The sequence below is a fragment of the Pipistrellus kuhlii genome, unplaced genomic scaffold (genome assembly GCF_014108245.1).
Source record: "Pipistrellus kuhlii isolate mPipKuh1 unplaced genomic scaffold, mPipKuh1.p scaffold_m20_p_3, whole genome shotgun sequence".
In the NCBI taxonomy this organism is placed as follows: Eukaryota; Metazoa; Chordata; class Mammalia; order Chiroptera; family Vespertilionidae; genus Pipistrellus; species Pipistrellus kuhlii.
This window is the reverse complement of record NW_023425529.1, coordinates 47,502,829-47,521,258: the sequence shown is the minus strand read 5'-3', so window position 1 is coordinate 47,521,258 and position 18,430 is coordinate 47,502,829. Positions and strand designations below refer to the sequence as shown.

General features: G+C 38.2%; 1 protein-coding gene, 1 long non-coding RNA gene and 1 pseudogene across 4 annotated transcripts in view; all 3 read left to right on the top strand.

The window, feature by feature from the left end:
• LOC118730400 (SAP domain containing ribonucleoprotein) overlaps positions 1-18,430 on the top strand; it is a 57,993-nt gene that overhangs the window by 21,307 nt on the left and 18,256 nt on the right. Inside the window, exons 5-10 of one of the 3 annotated variants that reach the window (XM_045588060.1) lie at positions 2,473-2,524; positions 3,350-3,423; positions 3,842-3,870; positions 7,220-7,245; positions 9,352-9,420; positions 10,295-10,462. In XM_045588060.1, the coding sequence (XP_045444016.1) occupies positions 2,473-2,524; positions 3,350-3,423; positions 3,842-3,870; positions 7,220-7,245; positions 9,352-9,420; positions 10,295-10,360 (316 nt within the window). In that variant the 3' untranslated portion in view covers positions 10,361-10,462. Of the gene's footprint in view, positions 1-2,472; positions 2,525-3,349; positions 3,424-3,841; positions 3,871-7,219; positions 7,246-9,351; positions 9,421-10,294; positions 10,463-18,430 lie in introns of those variants that run through there. The other 2 variants (XM_036458354.2, XM_036458355.2) reach the window with 2 other exon arrangements.
• LOC118730404 lies at positions 5,051-5,407 on the top strand. Its single transcript, XR_004991454.2, has 2 exons — positions 5,051-5,196; positions 5,330-5,407. It is a non-coding gene; the product is annotated as an uncharacterized LOC118730404 (long non-coding RNA).
• LOC118730403 lies at positions 7,765-9,345 on the top strand (annotated as a pseudogene).

Here is an 18,430-nt window from a genome sequence, read left to right as displayed (position 1 = left end):
TAGATACAATGTTTTAAGAAAATGTTTTATGGGATAGCTTTCAAATTGAGATGTTTTGGGGACTTCTGGGCAAGAAGGAATATCAGATAAATACAGTGATAATTGGCTTGTGTGGTTAAAAATAATGAAATTTGGATCTGGTTGGTGTGGCTTGGTTGGACATCATCCCCTCCACCAGAAGTCGGCAAACTCATTAGTCAACAGAGCCAAATATCAACAGAACAACAATTGAAATTTTTTTTGAGAACTGAAAACCGACTTCTGCACATAGGCCACAAAGTCTCAGTCTCACTGTACGTGACATGGTATTTTGTGGAAGAGCCACACTCAAGGGGCCAAAGAGCTGCATGTGGCTTGTGAGCTGCATTTTGCCTATCACTGCCCTGCACCAAAAAGTTGCATGTTTGACTCCCTGTCAGGGCATATGCACAAGTTGTGGGCTCTGTCCCCAGTAAGGGGATAGGGAACGTACAGATGGCAGCTGATAGTGCTTTGCTCGCTCTCTCCCTCTTTCTTTCTCTAAAAAAAAAATAATAATAATAATAAATAAGTATTTTGAAAAATGAAGTTTGAAAATTTGTAAAAGTTCATTATTCTTAGGATATTGTAAAATGTGTAATTTGATTAAGGGGTTTTAATTTCTAAACAGGGAAATTGATTGCGTGGGATAGTAGTGATTTTGCTTTTTGGAGGGAAGTAATGGTTAGACTGAAATATGTACAATAATGCCTGGCTGGCGTGGCTCAGTGGTTGAGCATCCACCTATGAACCAGGCAGTCACGATTCCCTTTCCTGTCAGGGCACATGCCCTGGTTTTGGGCTTGGCCCCCTACTTGGGGTCATGTAGGAGGCAGCCAGTCAATAATTCTCTCATCATTGATGTTTCTATCTCTCTCCTCCTTTCCTCCTTGAAATCAATAAAATATAAATATAAATATATATTTTTTTTATTTATTTTTTTTTAAGTATGTACAGTTCAGAAAGGGTCTGAGTCCTTATAGTTTAGACAGTGTTTTGTATGTGATTGTGTGTCAAAATTTTCTCAGTTAAGAGACAAAATTTCCCTTGAGTCCCAGAATGTGCTGTGTTTTTATTGCTTGTGCTTAATTGTGCCTGAGAGAGTTAGAATGGAACAGAAGGAGGCTTCCTCTCTGTGGTTCCACTTCTGCTAGGAGGTGAACTGCACTGATTGTGTTTTAAGACAGGAATGTGAAGAAAGTCATTAGGGGTTGGTGGAGAGGACTGCTTTCTTAATGGCATTGGACTTGAAGAAAAACATTAAACTTCAGTGTCCCTTTTTGCCTGAACAAGACAGTAATGGGGAAGGAAGAGTGACCAGGAAATGGGAAGAATTCAAAAATTTCTTTAAAAGTCAGAATATTTAGGGCTAATTTATATCCCTGGGACATTCAATAGGAGATCCCCTACTTCATCTCTGGTTTCAGTGTCTCCAAAAATATTCCTCTTTCTAGTTTGATTTTTTTTTTCTTCTCTCTCTTCATAGTCACACCAGTTAAATATTGTAGGACTTAGTTATGGTCAGCAGGGGGCACCTATTGCTTATCTGTCAGTTCAGGGACTTTCAACAAAAGGATGTAGGAGAGAGTAAGTTCCTGTTCCAGAATTGCTTCCTCTGAAATGCCATTAAACCATTACTACCTTTCAGGGCATCAAATGGGAAAAGTGTCTGGGATATTGGAACAAAAGCCGCCCATGTCTCTAAATGAGGGACCTTAATGAGACTGGTTATGACCCACAGTTTTATGGGAGTCGTTTGGTGGAAGGTTAATTCCCTTCCATTTATCCTGGGTACTTCCGAACTTTGTCTCCCGCCCCTGTGGTCCTCCTCTTTTGTTTTCTCTTAGCCTTTTGACTAGTAACTTACTGTGTTTTCCTAATTCAAACTCCCCTTAGCCTTTTTTCTTCCCACTCCTTTTGGCATTTTTATTTGTCCCATTTTGACTATTTCAGCTGAAGCTATAGTCCCCATGGGAGAAATAAGGGATTTGTAAAAGAAAGAACCCAGATCTTGTAGAGCACACGTTAATTGTTTCAGTGATGAAAATTGAGAGCTGATATTTAAATGAGGGTTAGAGGACTAGTTAGTAGACCAGAAGTAAATTTAAAATGCTTTTATTTACTATAAGTAAATATATAAAATGGTTTCCCGTATCCTTTTGAGTATTTCATTTCAGCCCAATATATTTAACCAGACTTCTTTCCTGATAACTTCCTTATACTTCAGCAAAGTAGCTTGGTCTGTTATTTGAACTCTTGTCAGTAGATGACAGTTCAAAGAATTGGAAGTTCTAAAGTGTTTTATGTTTTATTTGCGGGAGAGGGGGCTTAAGAAGAGGTAGTAGAAAGATATGGGACAGAAGAGATGATTCAGGAAAATTCTTAGACTGTTCTAAAGTTTTGGTTTAGAATGTCCGTTTTCTCATTTTAAATAAATCTTTGCTCTTTTTCCAGGGCAGCAGAAAAGAAAGTGGTAAAAATTACATCTGAAATATCACAGACTGAGGTAGGTATTTTCCCCTGGGAGAAGAGCAGGCCTCTATACATATACCTTTCTTTTTCTTACCTTTTATCTGTATTATCACTTTAAAGTTTTTACTCATAGGCAGTAAAACAGTATTTACAGATTTGGTATTGATATATTTTTTCACCAACTACATTTGAGAAAATATTTGGTTTGGCATAGTCACCATTGAAACCATAGTCTTTTGTATGTAACACCGTACCTGTGGTCTTAGTGGTATTTCTCTTTAGGATGTTTACAAGCTAGGATTAGAGCTTGGGAGAATTGTACCTTGGGAGAGATGAAAAAACAAGGGAAGATGTCATCCTTAAGTTATAACTCACTAGCTGGTGACATTGAAATTTCTGTGGGATTTTGTCTTAAGATCTCTGAAACTAGGTTCCAGTCGAGATCTGTTTCTTTTTTACACCTTTAAAGTAAAGGTGGCATAAGATATATTTCTAACTGAACACATATCACTACTATTCGAGCCAGTTGTTCCTTTGATCCCTTTTCAAAGGTCAACTAGACACAGCTTTTTGTCTCCTTGGCTTCATGCAGATTGTGGGTTTTATTTTATTTCTTTAGTTTTTGAGGGCATGGATGTAATAATAGTCTTTTTGTGTTTGCTTTCTGGAAACGGCTATTGAGTTAAGCCCTCAAATGGATATGACCTGATATTCTCTAAGATGGTCAGTATTCTTAGTTTAGATCTTAAAAAATTACTTCTCATATTCTAAAGAAACCCTCTGAACAACTTTTCTCTTAAGAGAAGAAAACCAGAAATTAAATTTTTCTTTTCCCCTTCTTTTATCCATTATCACTTAGAGAATGCAGAAGAGAGCTGAAAGATTCAATGTACCTGTGAGTTTGGAGAGTAAGAAAGCTGCCCGGGCAGCTAGGTGAGTATCCCCAGCCTTTTGGACCTGAGATAGTGGTAGTATGAAGGTGAGGGGCTGTGATTTTAAATATACTTGTTGACTTTAAGGAGGATATGGGCCTTGCTGAACAAACTTTTTTGGCTCTATCGAGAACTCTGCTGATTTGGATATAGTAGCTATGGATGGGTTTTATTATCGAGCAGGGGTTTTGTAATAGGTAAAAGTTAGGAACTGACTACTATTGATAAGGCTTCCTTTTAGCTTATTATTTGGACTCTTCGTGAGAAAGAGTAAACGGAACTTCTTTCATGGAGTTGTTAGAATTGGCTAATGATTGCAAGGCTTGAGATCACAAGCAAGAAGTGCCATATGTACACTTGACACGGAGACTAGGAGTGTGAACAGCTCCCTAAAATTTAGCTTGTTTTTCTTTCTACAGATTTGGAATTTCTTCAGTTCCCTCAAAAGGTAAGCACACAGAAACTCTTCTGAGAAAGTTATCTCTATATTCTTACTTTTCTGGCACACAGATTTGATTTCTCCAAATTAAGGTAAACTTGTTAATTTTTAGAAGCCTTTAAGAGGTTGCAACATTTACCTCTTTGCTTTAGGTAAAACTATATGTAAACCTTCCTGGGCAATTTAGAGAATGTACTGAAGAGAATAGGAAGAAGTACCAACATTTGTTTTTCCTTTTTTGGACATTTTCAGAGAACTTTCTAGTACCTCACTTACTTATTCTGTTACCTCAAATCAGTATATAATTATGTACCTGTCCATTGTTATTCTGCCTAGTGTAGTGGTCTCTTTTACCTCAATTATCTTACTTCTAGGAATTAATCTTGGATATACTTAAAGATTTAGCCACAAAGATTATCATGCATTTTTGTAGTAATCAGTAACTGGAAGCAGTGTGACATACAGTAGGGAGTTGGTTAAATAAATTTGTACCATGGTATAGAGGAAGGCCATGCAGATGTTAAAAATGATATTGAAGAATATTTGTCAGTAAGATATTAAGTGAAAAAAGCAAGTTATAAAATTTGCAGTAGATTGTCATTTCCTAGTACATGTATGGCTAAGAAAAAATAAGGAAATGTACTAAATTGTTTTTTGTTTTTGTTTTGTTTTTTTAATATATATATTTTATTGATTTTTTTACAGAGAGGGAGAGAGAGGGATAGAGAGTTAGAAACATCGATGAGAGAGAATCATCAGTCACACACTGGGGATGTGCCCACAATCAAGGTACATGCCCTTGACTGGAATCGAACCCAGGACCTTTCAGTCCGCAGGCCGACGCTCTATCCATTGAGCCAAACCGGTCTCGGCAGAAATGTACTAAATTGTTAATGCTCATTGTCTCTAGTAGAATTTTGAGTAACTACATCTTGTCTGTTTTTAAAATTTCCACAATGAATATACATTTTATAATTAGGATATAAAGGTTATTGGCTTTTTAAAAATATTTGTATATTTTATTGATTTCAGAGAGGAAAGGAGAGGGAAAGAGAGATAGAAACATCATTGATGAGAGAGAATCATCTGTCGGCTGCCACCTGCACCCCCACACTAGAGGTCAAGCCCACAATCCCGGGCATGTACCCTTGACTAGAATTGAACTCGGGACCCTTCAGTCTGCAGGCCAATGCTCTATCCATTGAGCCAAACCAGCTAGGGCAGGTTATTGTTCTTTTTAAAAGGACATAATCCCTGTAAAATTTAAATGTACTCTCCTAATTCAGTCCAATATTCTTAGTGACTTGTTTATAGTTTTAAGTGTGTTAAGAAAATGTCCTCCACTTGTATACATGCTTATAAGTACAACCAATGGACACAAAACTGGGGAGGGAGGGTATGTATTGGGGGGGGGGGTGGTAATGGTATATGTACAAAGATAATAATTTAATTTAAAAAAATTAAAAAGAAAATGTCCTCCAAAGATCTTATATTGCTGTGCTTTTTAAAAGACCAGAAAAATTCTGGCCACTATCAGTATGTGTTTTAGAAATAAGTTATTTTCTAGTTTTTAGTTATGTCAAGAGAGAGATAATAGGACTGATGATAGTACAACAAAATTATTTAAGACATTAGATGGTGAAATTTGAAGAAAGAAAAAAGTTAAGATGAATACAGTCTGAGAACTAAACCTGATCAGTAAAAATAATGTATAGATAACATTTACAGTGTTACCATAACTCTGACATCCTAGAATTACAGAGTAACTCTAAAGAAGAGAACAGCCTGGCTGGTGTTGCTCAGTAGTTAAGTGTTGACCCATGAACCAAGAGGTCACCAGTTCGAGGTCACTTGTTTGATTCCCAGTCAGGGCACATGCCTGGATTGTGGGCTTGCGGGAGGTTGCCAATCGATGTTTCTCTCTCATCAATGTTTCTGTCTCCCCTCTCCCTTTCTCTGTCTCTAAGAAAATCAATTAAAATGTTGAACAGAACATTTGAAAGGAGTTATAGTGTTATGAGTGAGAACATAAAAACACCTAATTCCTAGCACATGGGTTATGGTAAAAGTTGAATCCATACATAAATGTTTACATTGGAGAATTATAGAACCAAGGACAAAATTGAGATTGCTTAAGTTTTAAGTCAGTGATTATTGACTAGATCAGGTTTGATCCTATAGACCAGTTTACTACTTGCTTAGTTATAATTTCCAGACAGAACATTGTCTTAAAGAGGCTATAATTTTGCCCAGCTGGTGTGGCTCACTGGTGAAGTGTCAACCTATGAACCAGGAAGTCCCAGGAGGTCATGGTTCCATTCCTGATCAGGGCACATGCCCAGGTTGTGGGCTCCATCCCCAGTGTGGAGTGCAGGAAGCAGCCAATCAGTGATTCTCTCTCATCTTTGATGTTTTCTACCTCTCCCTCTCCCTTCCTCTCTGAAATCAATAAGAAAGTATATTTTTTAAAAAGAGGACATAATTTTAACTCATGATAATAGCTCTGCTCTTTTTTCCAGATATGAATTTCTTTCTCATTTTTAATAGCTTTATTGAGATATAATTCATATACCATACAATTCATTCATTTAAAATATATACCATATTTTTCGGACCATAAGACGCTCCGGACCATAAGACGCACCAGTTTTTAGAGAAGGGAAATGAAGAAAAAAAGATTCTGAAACAAATAGTGTCCTAAAATATTTTATGTGCATTAAAACCCAACATCACAGTCATAAACACATGTAATCAACCCTGTAAAGTAAACAGCAGCATTTAGAACCATTTTAGAGCCGGGCAAGCACACAGAGACCACACAGAGCCGGGCAAGTAAAAAAAACTTTTTTTTTAAAGTATATGTGTAGGCTATATTTGGACCATAAGACGCAGGGACTTTTCCCCCCCACTTCTGGGGGGGGGAAAGTGCATCTTATGGTCCGAAAAATACGGTAATTCATTGGTTCCTTTATATTCTCAGGGGTTGTGCAGCTATCATCACAGTCTAATTTTAGGACATATCTATCGCCCAAAACCAAAACCCTGTACTCATTATCAGTTGTTTCCCATCCTGTCCCCCCAAGCAGCCACTGATTTTTTTTCTTTTTAAAAAATACATTTTATTGATTTTTTACAGAGAGGAAAGGAGAGGGATAGAAAGTTAGAAACATCGATGAGAGAGAAACACTAAATAAGATTCTAGATGTAATGCATATATGATCTTTAGATGCAATCTGCCTTTTACTTCTAATAAAGGAGATTTGTCATATATATTATTTCTATGTTGTCTGACTTGATTTGAAGAATGTGAGCTTCCTTTATGGCTTTTAAAATATTAAATTAAACTTTCTTTTTTTAGGCCTGTCATCTGACACCAAGCCTGTGGTAAGAAATCTTATTTTATACCTTGAGAGCTAAAACTTAACTCTATACAGTTAGTATAAGTTAAAGAGACTTCTCCTCCTCCCCTGGTCAAAGGAAACTGAAATCATATGAGCTCGGAACTGTTTTCAGTAATGTTTTATGTCCTCAATAAAGAGAATTGTTAGAGGTACCAAGAGGTCAGGAAAATTGCCATGTCTTCAAAAATACTATAGACATCCCCCTTCCTACCACTCCTCTTGGAAAAAATGAATAGATTTTGTTAGAGAACAGCCCATGTAACTCTTTGTCTTATGGTACTGCAGTTTTAGGCCTTGTCCAGTGGCTTTGATAATGTCTAATTTTAATTACCACAAGAAAATCTGTGAAAGCAACTTAATGAGTTCTATTTATAGATACCGGTATTTTTCAACACTCCTAGTAAATGTAAAATCAGAATAAAGACTAGTAGAATAAGACACTTCTGGGCCATTGTGACTAGTAGGCATGATTAGAAAATGGAAATAAGTGATGTGGTGAAATATGTTCAGTTTGTCCTTAGCTCAGTTGGTTGGAGTGTTGTCCTCTACACAGAAAGGTCCAAGTTTGATTCCTGGTCAGGGCACATACCCACCCAGGTTGCCAGTTCATTCCCTGGTTGGCACGTACGGGAGGCAACCAGTTGATGTTTCTCTCTCACATTGATGTCTCTTTCTCTCAGTTCAGTCTCCCTTTTTTCTCTCTCTAAAATCAATAAAACATATCCTCGGGAGAGGATTTAAAATATAATAAAAATAAATAAAATTTTAAAAGTGTTTACTATAAAAAAAAAAGTTCAGCTTTATGGAATTCTGCTTTTGTGGTTACAGTTCATTATTTTTAGTAGTAGTATTAATGAAAATTTCTAAAATACTTTTACTTCTGTGACCACATGCATACATGAGTATTGCTCAGGGTTCAGAAGAGGCTTGGCTGCAGTGTCCTTTTCTGTGGCAAAAAGAAGGTTGGGTTGGAACCCACTGAGACTAATGAAATCGCCAATGCCAACTCCCATCAGCAGATCTGGAAGTTGATCAAAGATGGACTGATCATCTGGAAGCCTGTGCTTGTCCATTCCCCAAGCTTGATCCTTGAAAAACACCTTGGCCTGCAAGAAGGGCAGGCATATGGGTGAGGTAAACCAAAGGGTACTGCCAGTGCTTGAATGGCTGAGAAGGTAGCCTGGATGAGGAGGATGAGAATTCTCCAGCTGCTTAGAAGATACTGTGAATCTAAGAAGATTGGCCACCACGTGTATCTTAGCCTGTGCTTGAAAGAGGTAACGTGTTCAGAAATAAGCGGATTCTTATGGAACACATTCATGAGCTGAAGGAAGGCAGACAAGACTCACAACAAACTTCTAGCTGACCAGGCTGAGGCCCATGGGTCTAAGACCAAGGAAGCACGCAAGCTCCATGAAGAATGGCTCCAGGCCAAGAGGGAGGAAATCATTAAGACTGTCCGAGGGGAAAGAGATCAAGAAATAAATCTCCACCTCTCTTACCTGTACATAGTGACCTCAGCAATTACATGCATTAATCGTTCAAAATATCCATCTACCTAAAAAGAAAGAAAATGTCCTAAATATTCCTGTGATAATCTTGATATATCAAGGCTTCCAAGAAAATTGAGTAGGGTACTGGTGGTAGATTTTTCTTCTGAAGAAAGTACATGTGCAGTGATGATACCTTTCTGCTAAGAACTATTTGCAGAGACTATAGGAATTAATGATTTTGGACTTTGAATGGAGGACTTGTTAGGAGGTGATGATTTAGGCATTTGTTTCCTTTTTCAAGCAGTGTTTGTCATACTTTGATCTTAAACCCTCCTGAGATTCTTGCCACCTTTGATGAATGAAGGAAGTAGGACTGATTCTGTCACTGCATTCCAAAAGAAGCCTTTTAATAATTAGTGGCATGGACGGGTGCTGCTTTGTGTCCTAATTTGGCACATAGGTTACTTTGATGTAGGCTTATTTAACTTTTATCATTGGACCATAGTTTCTGCCTTCTGTATTTTCTGTTTTTATTTTTTAAAACATAGGTTGGTTTTTTGTTGGTGTTTGTTTCCCCCCCCCCCTTGTTTTTGTAGGTTAATTTGGACAAGCTAAAGGAAAGAGCCCAAAGATTTGGTTTGAATGTCTCTTCAATCTCCAGAAAGGTAAAGTACTGTTTTTGCAATGTTAGAGCTGTTTAGGGACTACCAGGCTAAGAATGTAACACTTTGTTTCACACAGTCCTTTGACTCTTATCTCCTCTCACTGACTATGGATTGTATTATAGAAATTGTTTCACAAAGCTCATTGGTTTCCCCCCACGCACACACAGATTGTTTTCATAGCTCTACTTAGGCTGTTTGAGCATGCTCTGTATTTCTCTTGGTTGTCGAAAGAAAACATTTTAAAATAATTATTCTTGCCCTGACTGATTTGGCTCAATGGACAGAACATTGACCTGCCGACTCAGGGGTCCCAGGTTCAATTCCAGGCAGGGGCAGGGGCATGTACCTTGATTGCGGACACATCCTCTGCGGGGGAGGGAGGGGTGCGGGAGGCAGTTGATCGATGTTTCAAGCTCTCTATCCCTCTTCCTTCCTCTCTGTAAGAAAATCAATAAGATATATTTTTAAAAATAAAAAAATTATTCTTTCCCATTTGAGTATGGACATATTGAGCTCTTTGGAAATCCATAGGAAAAAATTGACTTGACCAGTTATATTTTTGTTCAGGAAAAAAATCTGAAACTAAGATGTAAACACTTGTGCTTGCGGTGGGGTGGGGGGAGGACTCATAATCTTGCTTACAGGTGTTTCTTCTTTCCTTCCTTCAAGCTACATTTTTTGTGTTTACCAGAAATACAACAGCTCTGTGTGCTCAGCTTGATGCTGAGACCATAGGTGTTCAATAGGAGTATTTGCTGGTTTGTTTGAAATTTTTACAATTTAGGAGTTGAGAGGAAGTCAGTATGTGATTCTTAAACCACGTGCAGCTTAATTGGGAAGAATTATAAACCCGAAGTCATTTGTGTTTTGCTAGACGGCCAAGGGGAAGGATGCTTTGGATGTGTGGCCCTGGATCTCATCTATCTCCTTTTATGTATGAGGCCTAAGTATCTGAGAATCTCGGCAATAACTTTACTCTTCTAGGGAATTGTGTGTGTTTGTATGTTCCATCAAAATGAAATAAATTGAACATTGTACCTCCTACTACTCAGCTCACATGGACACATTCCTGAGAGGAATTTGTCCCTCACATATACTGTTTGCCTGAGTTGGTGTGTGGGTGTGGGTGTAGGTGTGTGTATGTTTTATTTCAGAGAAGAAGGGAGAGGGAGAGAGAGAGAGAAACATCAATCATGAGAGGGAATTATTTTTTTTAAAATATATTTTATTGATTTTGTACAGAGAGGGAGAGAGATAGAGAGTTAGAAACATCAATGAGAGAGAGTCATCAATCAGCTGCCTCTTGTACACCCCCTACTGGGGATATGCCCGCAACCAAGGTACATGCTCTTGACCGGAATCGAACCCGGGACCTTTCAGTCCCAAGCCGATGCTCTATCCATTGAGCCAAGCCGGTTTTTGCATGGGAGGGAATTATTGATTGGCTCTGCCTCCTGCATGCCCCCTACTAGGGATCAAGCCTGCAACCCAGGCCTGTGCCCTGACTGGGAATTGAACTGTGACTTCCTGGTTCATAGGTCAACACTCAACCACTGAGCCACACCTGAGTTATTTTGCTAGCATTTCATTACAGGGACATCAGCTTTTCTTTTCCTTTCCTTATAATCTTTCTCTATATTTGACCTGATTTTGCCAGTTCAATTTGACCTGATTTTGCTAGTCCATGAGTAGAACATGAAGGAGATATCTTAGTTGACTTTGTGACTTTGAGCAAAATATTAAACTTATTTGATTCTCATCTATAAAAATGGGAGTAATGCCCTGGCTGGTATCTCAATGGTTAGAGCACCAGCCCATTCACTGAAGGGTTGCAGGTTCAATTTCCGGTCAAGGGCATGTACTTGGGTTGCAGGTTCAGCCCCCTGCCTGGTTGGGGCACATGCAGGAGGCAACCAGGCAGCCAATTGATGTGTCTCTCCCACATCTTTGTTCCCCCCCCCCCTTTTCCCCTTCCTCTTCCCCCTTCTCCCCCCCCACCTCCCCTGTCTTTTCCCTCCCTTCCCCCCTTGCCCCCCCATCTCTTTCCCTTCCTTCCTCCCTCCCTCCCTCTCTCTCTCTCACAGTCAATGGAAAAAAATAGCCTAAAAAAAAAAAAATCCTCGCGTTAGGATTAATTAAAACAAAAAAAATTTTTTTAATGGGAGTAATACCTAATACTATTTGTGAAGAATAAATTGTATATTTGAAATTACCTAATGTAGTGACACTTTGACAATCTCAATAAATATTAGTTTTCTTCCCTCTTTGTTTTGTTGTTGGTTTATTTTCTTCTTCCTAGTTCAGTTTTGTTGGCCAGCTGGCTTAATTGAATCAGTTCTATGGTTTTTGATCACTGGTAAGATTTCATTTTTCATTTTAAATCTCTGAAGGGCTATAATCAGATAGTAGTAATTGGCAGAACTCTTGACTATATGAACTATGTTCTCTAATCACATTCATTGTCACACATATGTTCTAGAGTAGTGTTTCTCTCAAGGTCTATGGCAAAGACTAGCTTTTTTTTTTTTTTTTTTTTTTCTTGACCAGGAATCAAACCCTCAGCCCTTCTGTGTGTAGGGTGTTCCAACCACTGAGCTACCGGCCAGGGCAAAGACTAGCTTTTTTAAATTTCCAGTTTATTGCAGAGTGGTACTTTTATAAAATACAATAAAATTAAAATGTCACAGTAATGTTAAATTACTCTGGAAGTTTCTAAACACTCTCAGTTTCTGGATTTAACTGCAGAGTTGTAACAAACAGTTTGGGGACCAGCACCAGGAGGCAGACCACGTTTTGAATAGCACTGTTCTATTGATAGAGTATATGATTTCTTCCAGGGGCCACTTTGCTTGGAGGTTGTTACTTTTTGAGATGTTTTCTTTGAGTATAAGTTCCATATACATTGATCATAAATCCTGATTTTCATAATCATCATTTTAACAGTTTGCTCTAATTTTCTCCATAAAACACTAAAGTGTCCTAGAAATGTTGATATTTTGTTGTCTAGACTACTATTGTCCAATAGAACTTTCTGTAATGATAGAAATATTCTATAGAATATTGTCCTACTTAATAACCTGTTACCTAATATAGTAGTGATTAGCAACATGTGGTTATTGACCACTAGAAATGTAACTAGTGTAACTGAGGAACTGAATTTTTAATTAAATAGCCACGTGGGTATTAAACTACTCAAGTCTAGTTTATATCTCCCACACAGCTTTTATACTTGGAAGTAGCATAGAACTCCTTTACCAGACCACATAAATTGAATCTTTGTTTTTGTAGTCCAAAATTTTTCAGTACTTGTAGAATATAAATAGTTTTATTTTTAATTATTTTTTCATTTTTATTTATTTCAGAGAGGAAGGGAAGGGGAGAGAGAGATAGAAACATCAGTGATAAGAGAGAATCATTTATTAGCTGCCTCCTGCACATGGCCCACACTGGGCATGGAGCCCACAACCTGGGCATGTGCCCTGCCCAGGAATCGAACCCTGACCTCCTAGTTCATAGGTGGACGCTTAACCACTGAGACATTCTGACCAGGCTAGATATAAACAGTTTTAAACTGAATCTATAGATTGGAGGAAAAGGAGTAAGATAAAAGAAAGTGTTATTTTTTTAAAACTTGTTTCCTACGGTAGAACTTAATGTCCTATATCCGAAGTCTGAGATTGCAAACTGGATATATTCTCAGTGAGAATTAACTGTTTCAGTCTTATGCATAACTGTTCTTTATCACCAGAGTTTATTTTCTACCTAGTATTTGGTTGGTTGGCCAAGGTAGTGATATGATTAAGTTTATTTTTATGGAACAGCCAGATTAGCATTCTGTCTACCTTATTTTAGGGTCCTTGATTCTAGTATAACATCCTCCTACATAATTTAGACACTTGTTTTAAGTTTTACAGTTCTTCAGGCACAGATCTCATTCACATAGAGATCATGCAATACTGGTAAGTTCGTAGATGGTGTGGAGATGCCTCTTCATCATACGTAATATTCTAAAAAGTACAATGAGAAACCCACCTCCTGTCATCTTCATTGCACAGGATTTGTGTTTACTTGATCCAGATTAAGGCCCCAATTGCTTGCTGATTTCTCTTCAGTAGATGTATGATAAAAAGGGAAAGTGTGCCGAAACCGGTTTGGCTCACTGGATAGAGCATCGGCCTGCGGACTGAAGGGTCCCAGGTTAGATTCCGGTCAAGGGCATATACCTTGGTTGCGGGCACATCCCAGTAGGGGGTGTGCAGGAAGCAGCTGATCGATGTTTCTCTCATAGATGTTTCTCTCTATCCCTCTCCCTTCCTCTCTGTAAAATAAATAAATAAATAAATAAATAAATAAAATATTTTTTTAAAGGGAAAGTGTGTGAGAGGAAGTGAATCTTGGATTAATAGTATTTATGACTGATTTCTTTTTTAACTGTCATAATTTGATCATCTCTTCATATTTTAGATTTATAGCTTGACCGTATTATAAATTTGAGGGCACTGAATCTCAGCTATTCTTCCTAGGCTGACTTTTGTATAACTGTTTAGATATTCCATTAGTATATTATACTATACACAAAACCTCTTTTGCCTGCCCAAGAAAGGCCTGTCCATTCATGTTTTTAGCTTAAGTCTCAGTGAATAGAATCCTGTTGGTTTAGGATAATGGGAAGTGACAGGGCAAAGAATGGCACTGGCATTTATAGACATTTTTTACACAAGAGGTTGTAAATTGTCCCTCCAACTCTTTGGGCTATTTGAGGATAGAATGGCATGCCTTTTCTCATATAAGTCTCATGGTGACTATGGGCTTAGAAACCTCCCACCCCTCAAACAAAACAGAACCCAGATAAATAACCTCTGCCTGGTTGGTTTTGATTGATCACCAGCTAGGTTTTTAGTCTTGTGCTCTCCTGGTTGTTTTTGTTGTTTTCTGTCACTTTGTCATGCCTCCCGAGAGAAATAGTGTTAGGGTTAGTCCTATTGGTGAAGGACAGGACTTGCCTGGCACATAAGAAACTCATCTCTAAAACGAATGGGAGATGGATAAAAGGAATAGCTAGGAAGTCAGATCACTTGATAATACCGTGTTTCCCCAAAAATAAGACATCCTCCAAAAATAAGACCTAGTGCATGGAAAGATAAGACATCCCCTGAAAATAAGACCTAGCGCAACTTTGGGAGAAAAAATTAATATACGACACTGTCTTATTTTCGGGGAAACGGTACTAGGTATACCAGTTAATAATGGCGGATTTTGTAATCAAAGAAAACGTGATAATTTCAAGAGAAACATCGAAAGTGCTTTATTCAAAGTAATGTCCATCGCTTAGCTATACATTTCCCCCATCTTTCAGGTTATTTATAGATACCATCCCAATAGAACTTTTCTTGTTTTGCTCAGGAAGTGTGTATGCCATCGATCGGAACAAGTGGTAATCCGAAGGAACAAGATCTAGTGAATACAGTGGGTGGGTTAATACTTCCCAGGCAAGATCTTTTAAGGTGTCTTTAACTGGTTTTGATGTGTGTGATGGTGCATCATCATGAAGCAGAATTACAATGCTGTGTCTTCTGGCACATTCTGGTTGTTTCATGATCAAAGCATGGTTCAAATTGATTATTTGTTGTCAGTAGCGGGCAGTATTAATGGTTTCACCTTGTTTTAGAAGCTCATAATACACCACACCTTCCTGATCCCACCGAACACAGAGCATTGTCTTCTTTCTGAAGCAATTAGGCTTGCAGTCAATGTCAGTGGTTGACCTGGATCAACCCGTGATTTTGTGCGTTTGGAGTCTCAAAATAAATTTACTTTTCATTGCCAGTTACAATTTGATGCAAAAAAGACTATTTCATGCCATTGAAGCAACGTATTACTGATGACTTTTCGGTTTTCCATTTGTCTTTTGTTCAGTTGATGAGACATCCATTTTCCTTCCTTTAAAATCTTTCCCATTGCTTGTAAACGATTGGAAATTGTTTGCTGAGCAACATTTAATCTTTCTACAAGTTGTTTTTTGAGTTTGACATGCATTTTCATCCAATACTTATAATCGTTGGGTCTTCAAACTTTTTCGGTTGACCTGGACGTCCTTTGTCTTTCATCACTTTTAAAGCGTTTAAATCAGCGTTCACAACTATCTTGAGATGGAGCTTATAAACTTCACTGTAAACTTCCCGAAGTATTCAGCAGCATTTTTCTTCAAAATAAAGTAATGAATTAAAACTTCCAGCAGATGCTCTTTTTTTTTGGCAGGAAATTCGACGTGTTTTTTTGTTTTTGTTTTTTTCTAAATATATTTTATTGATTTTTTACAGAGAGGAAGGGAGAGTGATAGAGAGCTAGAAACATTGATGAGAGCCAAAACCGGTTTGGCTCAGTGGATAGAGCGTCAGCCTGCAGATTGAAGGGTCCCGGGTTCGATTCCGGTCAAGGGCACGTACCTTGGTTGCGGGCACATCCCCAGTGGGGATGCAAGGGGCAGCTGATTGATGATTCTCTCTCATTGATGTTTGTAACTCTATCCCTCTCTCTTCCTCTCTGTGAAAAATCAATAAAATAAATATATTTTTTAAAAAGAAACATCAATGAGAGAGAAACATTGACCAGCTGCCTCCTGCACACCCCCTACCGGGGATGTGCCCGCAACCAATGTACATGCCCTTGACTGGAATCAAACCTGGAAACTTTCCGTTTGCAGGCAGCCGCTCTATCCACTGAGCTAAACCGGTTTTGGCGAAATTCGATGTTTTTAAGTGTAAAAATATCTATGATGTTAATACCTTCAGAAAATTTGACATGAAGTTTTGAAGCTTGTTGTTAAAACAACAAAATAACATGCATATCAAATCATATATATATCAACATACTCAAGGCCCGGTGCACAAATTTGTGCATGGGTGGGGTCCCTTGGCTTGGCCAGCAATTGGGCTGATAAAGCCTGGCTGGCCCAGGAGGGCTCCAGGGTATATACACTGTCCGGCCCTCTCACCCAGTCCTGATTGGCTAGACCCCAGCAGCAAGCTAACCTACTGGTCATTGCATCTTCCCCTGGTGGTCAGTGCATATCATAGCAACTGGTTGAACAGTTGACCTAATGGTCAATCTATCGGAGGGCACTTAACATATTATGCTTTTATTATATAGGATGAGTAACTCCATCTATTGAAAAAAAACCACATTTTTTAACCGGTACACCTAATATAGGTGGAGACAAAAGTAGGTTTAATTGTGAGTATTCGAAACACAGAGTTTATTCTTGTATTATTATTTATTAATCATTTTCCATGCAAATAACTATAAACCTACTTTCCCCCCACATTGTATATTAGTGATTGTACATCAGTTTTGGTAAAAACTTAAGTCTGGGCCTAGAGTTACATTGTTAACTGGAGTAGCTGATTTGAGTTGATTGTTTTGTTTTGTTATTAGCACACTTGGGAAAGTAAAACTTGATACTTTAGGTCTAGGAGGTTATAGGAAATCCAGCTGGGTTAAGTATATTTTAAAAAAATAAATAAATAAAAAAGCCCAGCCCTGGCTGTTTTTGCTCAGTGGACAGTGGATAGAGCATTGACCTATGGACTGAAGAGTCCCAGATTCGATTCTGGTCAAAGGCATATTCCCTGGTTGCATGCTCAGGGGGTGTGCAGTAGGTAGCTGGTCAGTGATTCTTCTCATTGATGTTTCTATCTCTCCCTCTCCCTTTCTGAAATCAATAAAAATATATTAAAATAAGTAAAAAGCCCAGGCACTAAGTAGAAAAGCATGTGTTGCTACATCTTTTTTAAAAATTATTTTATTATTGATTTTAGAGAGAAAGGGATATAGAAACATCCATTAGAGAGATGAGAGAGAAACATCGATCAGCTGCCTCCTGCACACTCCCCAAATGGATTGGGCAGAAACCTGGACATGTGCCCTGACCGGGAATTGAACCCATGACCTCTCTGCATGGGAAGAAGCTCAATCCACTGAGCCATACTAGTTGGGCTGCTTACTCATTAATAGTAGTAGAAAATAAAAACATCTTGTATCCCTGATAATCTTAATACATTTTCCTTTTCTACTAGAATATTTTTTTAAAATATATATATATATATTTATTGATTTTTTTACAGAGAGGAAGAGAGGGATAGAGAGTTAGAAACATCGATGAGAGAGAATCATCGATCAGCTGCCTCTTGCACACCCCCTACTGGCGATATGCCCACAACCAAGGTACATGCCCTTGACTGGAATCAAACCTGGGTCCCTTCAGTCCCCAAGCCGACGCTCTATCCACTGAGCCAAACCGGTTTCGGCTCTACTAGAATATCAACAGGTTTTTTCCTACTTCTAGCTTTTCAGATAGGTAACTATGCTAATGTTTTATCTTAAGGCTTATAAACCCTTGAAGGATGCTTTCCTCAGATTTGTGATTTCTGCTAGTTTCTTCCCTGATAATGTTGTCTTAAGTTACAGTGTCAGAATATAAAGGTTGAAAACAAACTATCCCTCCACTGACCGCTTCTATTGATGAGGCTGGGAGCTAGAAAACTCTTGGGTGGCTATAGTGATTAGTTTTATGAGCCTTTCATATAATTACATATTTTTATTCATCCATTTGTTGGGAATAAACCACTTCAGAGTGAGAGAGATATTAGACCTACTTTGTGTTTTGTTAATCCACACCTGAGGCTATTTTTTCCATTGACTTTTTTTTTTAGAATGGAAGGGAGGAGGTCTCTCTTCTCTCTCTCATCTGAGACCCTTCAGTCTATGGGCCGATGCTCTAACCACTGCCTTATTTTTGATGAGCTTGTCACTAAAATGTGTTGAGATATCAAAGAGGAAGCTGGGACAATGAGTCAGTTCCAAGTACAGGAGGGCACTTATGTCTTCTACTAGTATGCGAATTCTGTTGTGGTTAACCAGTGGCAGTCTGGTCTCCATTCACTCTCTTTTAGAAGGCTTATTTGATTATATCTAGATTCCTCTCCACCATCTAAAATAAATGAAGAAATGT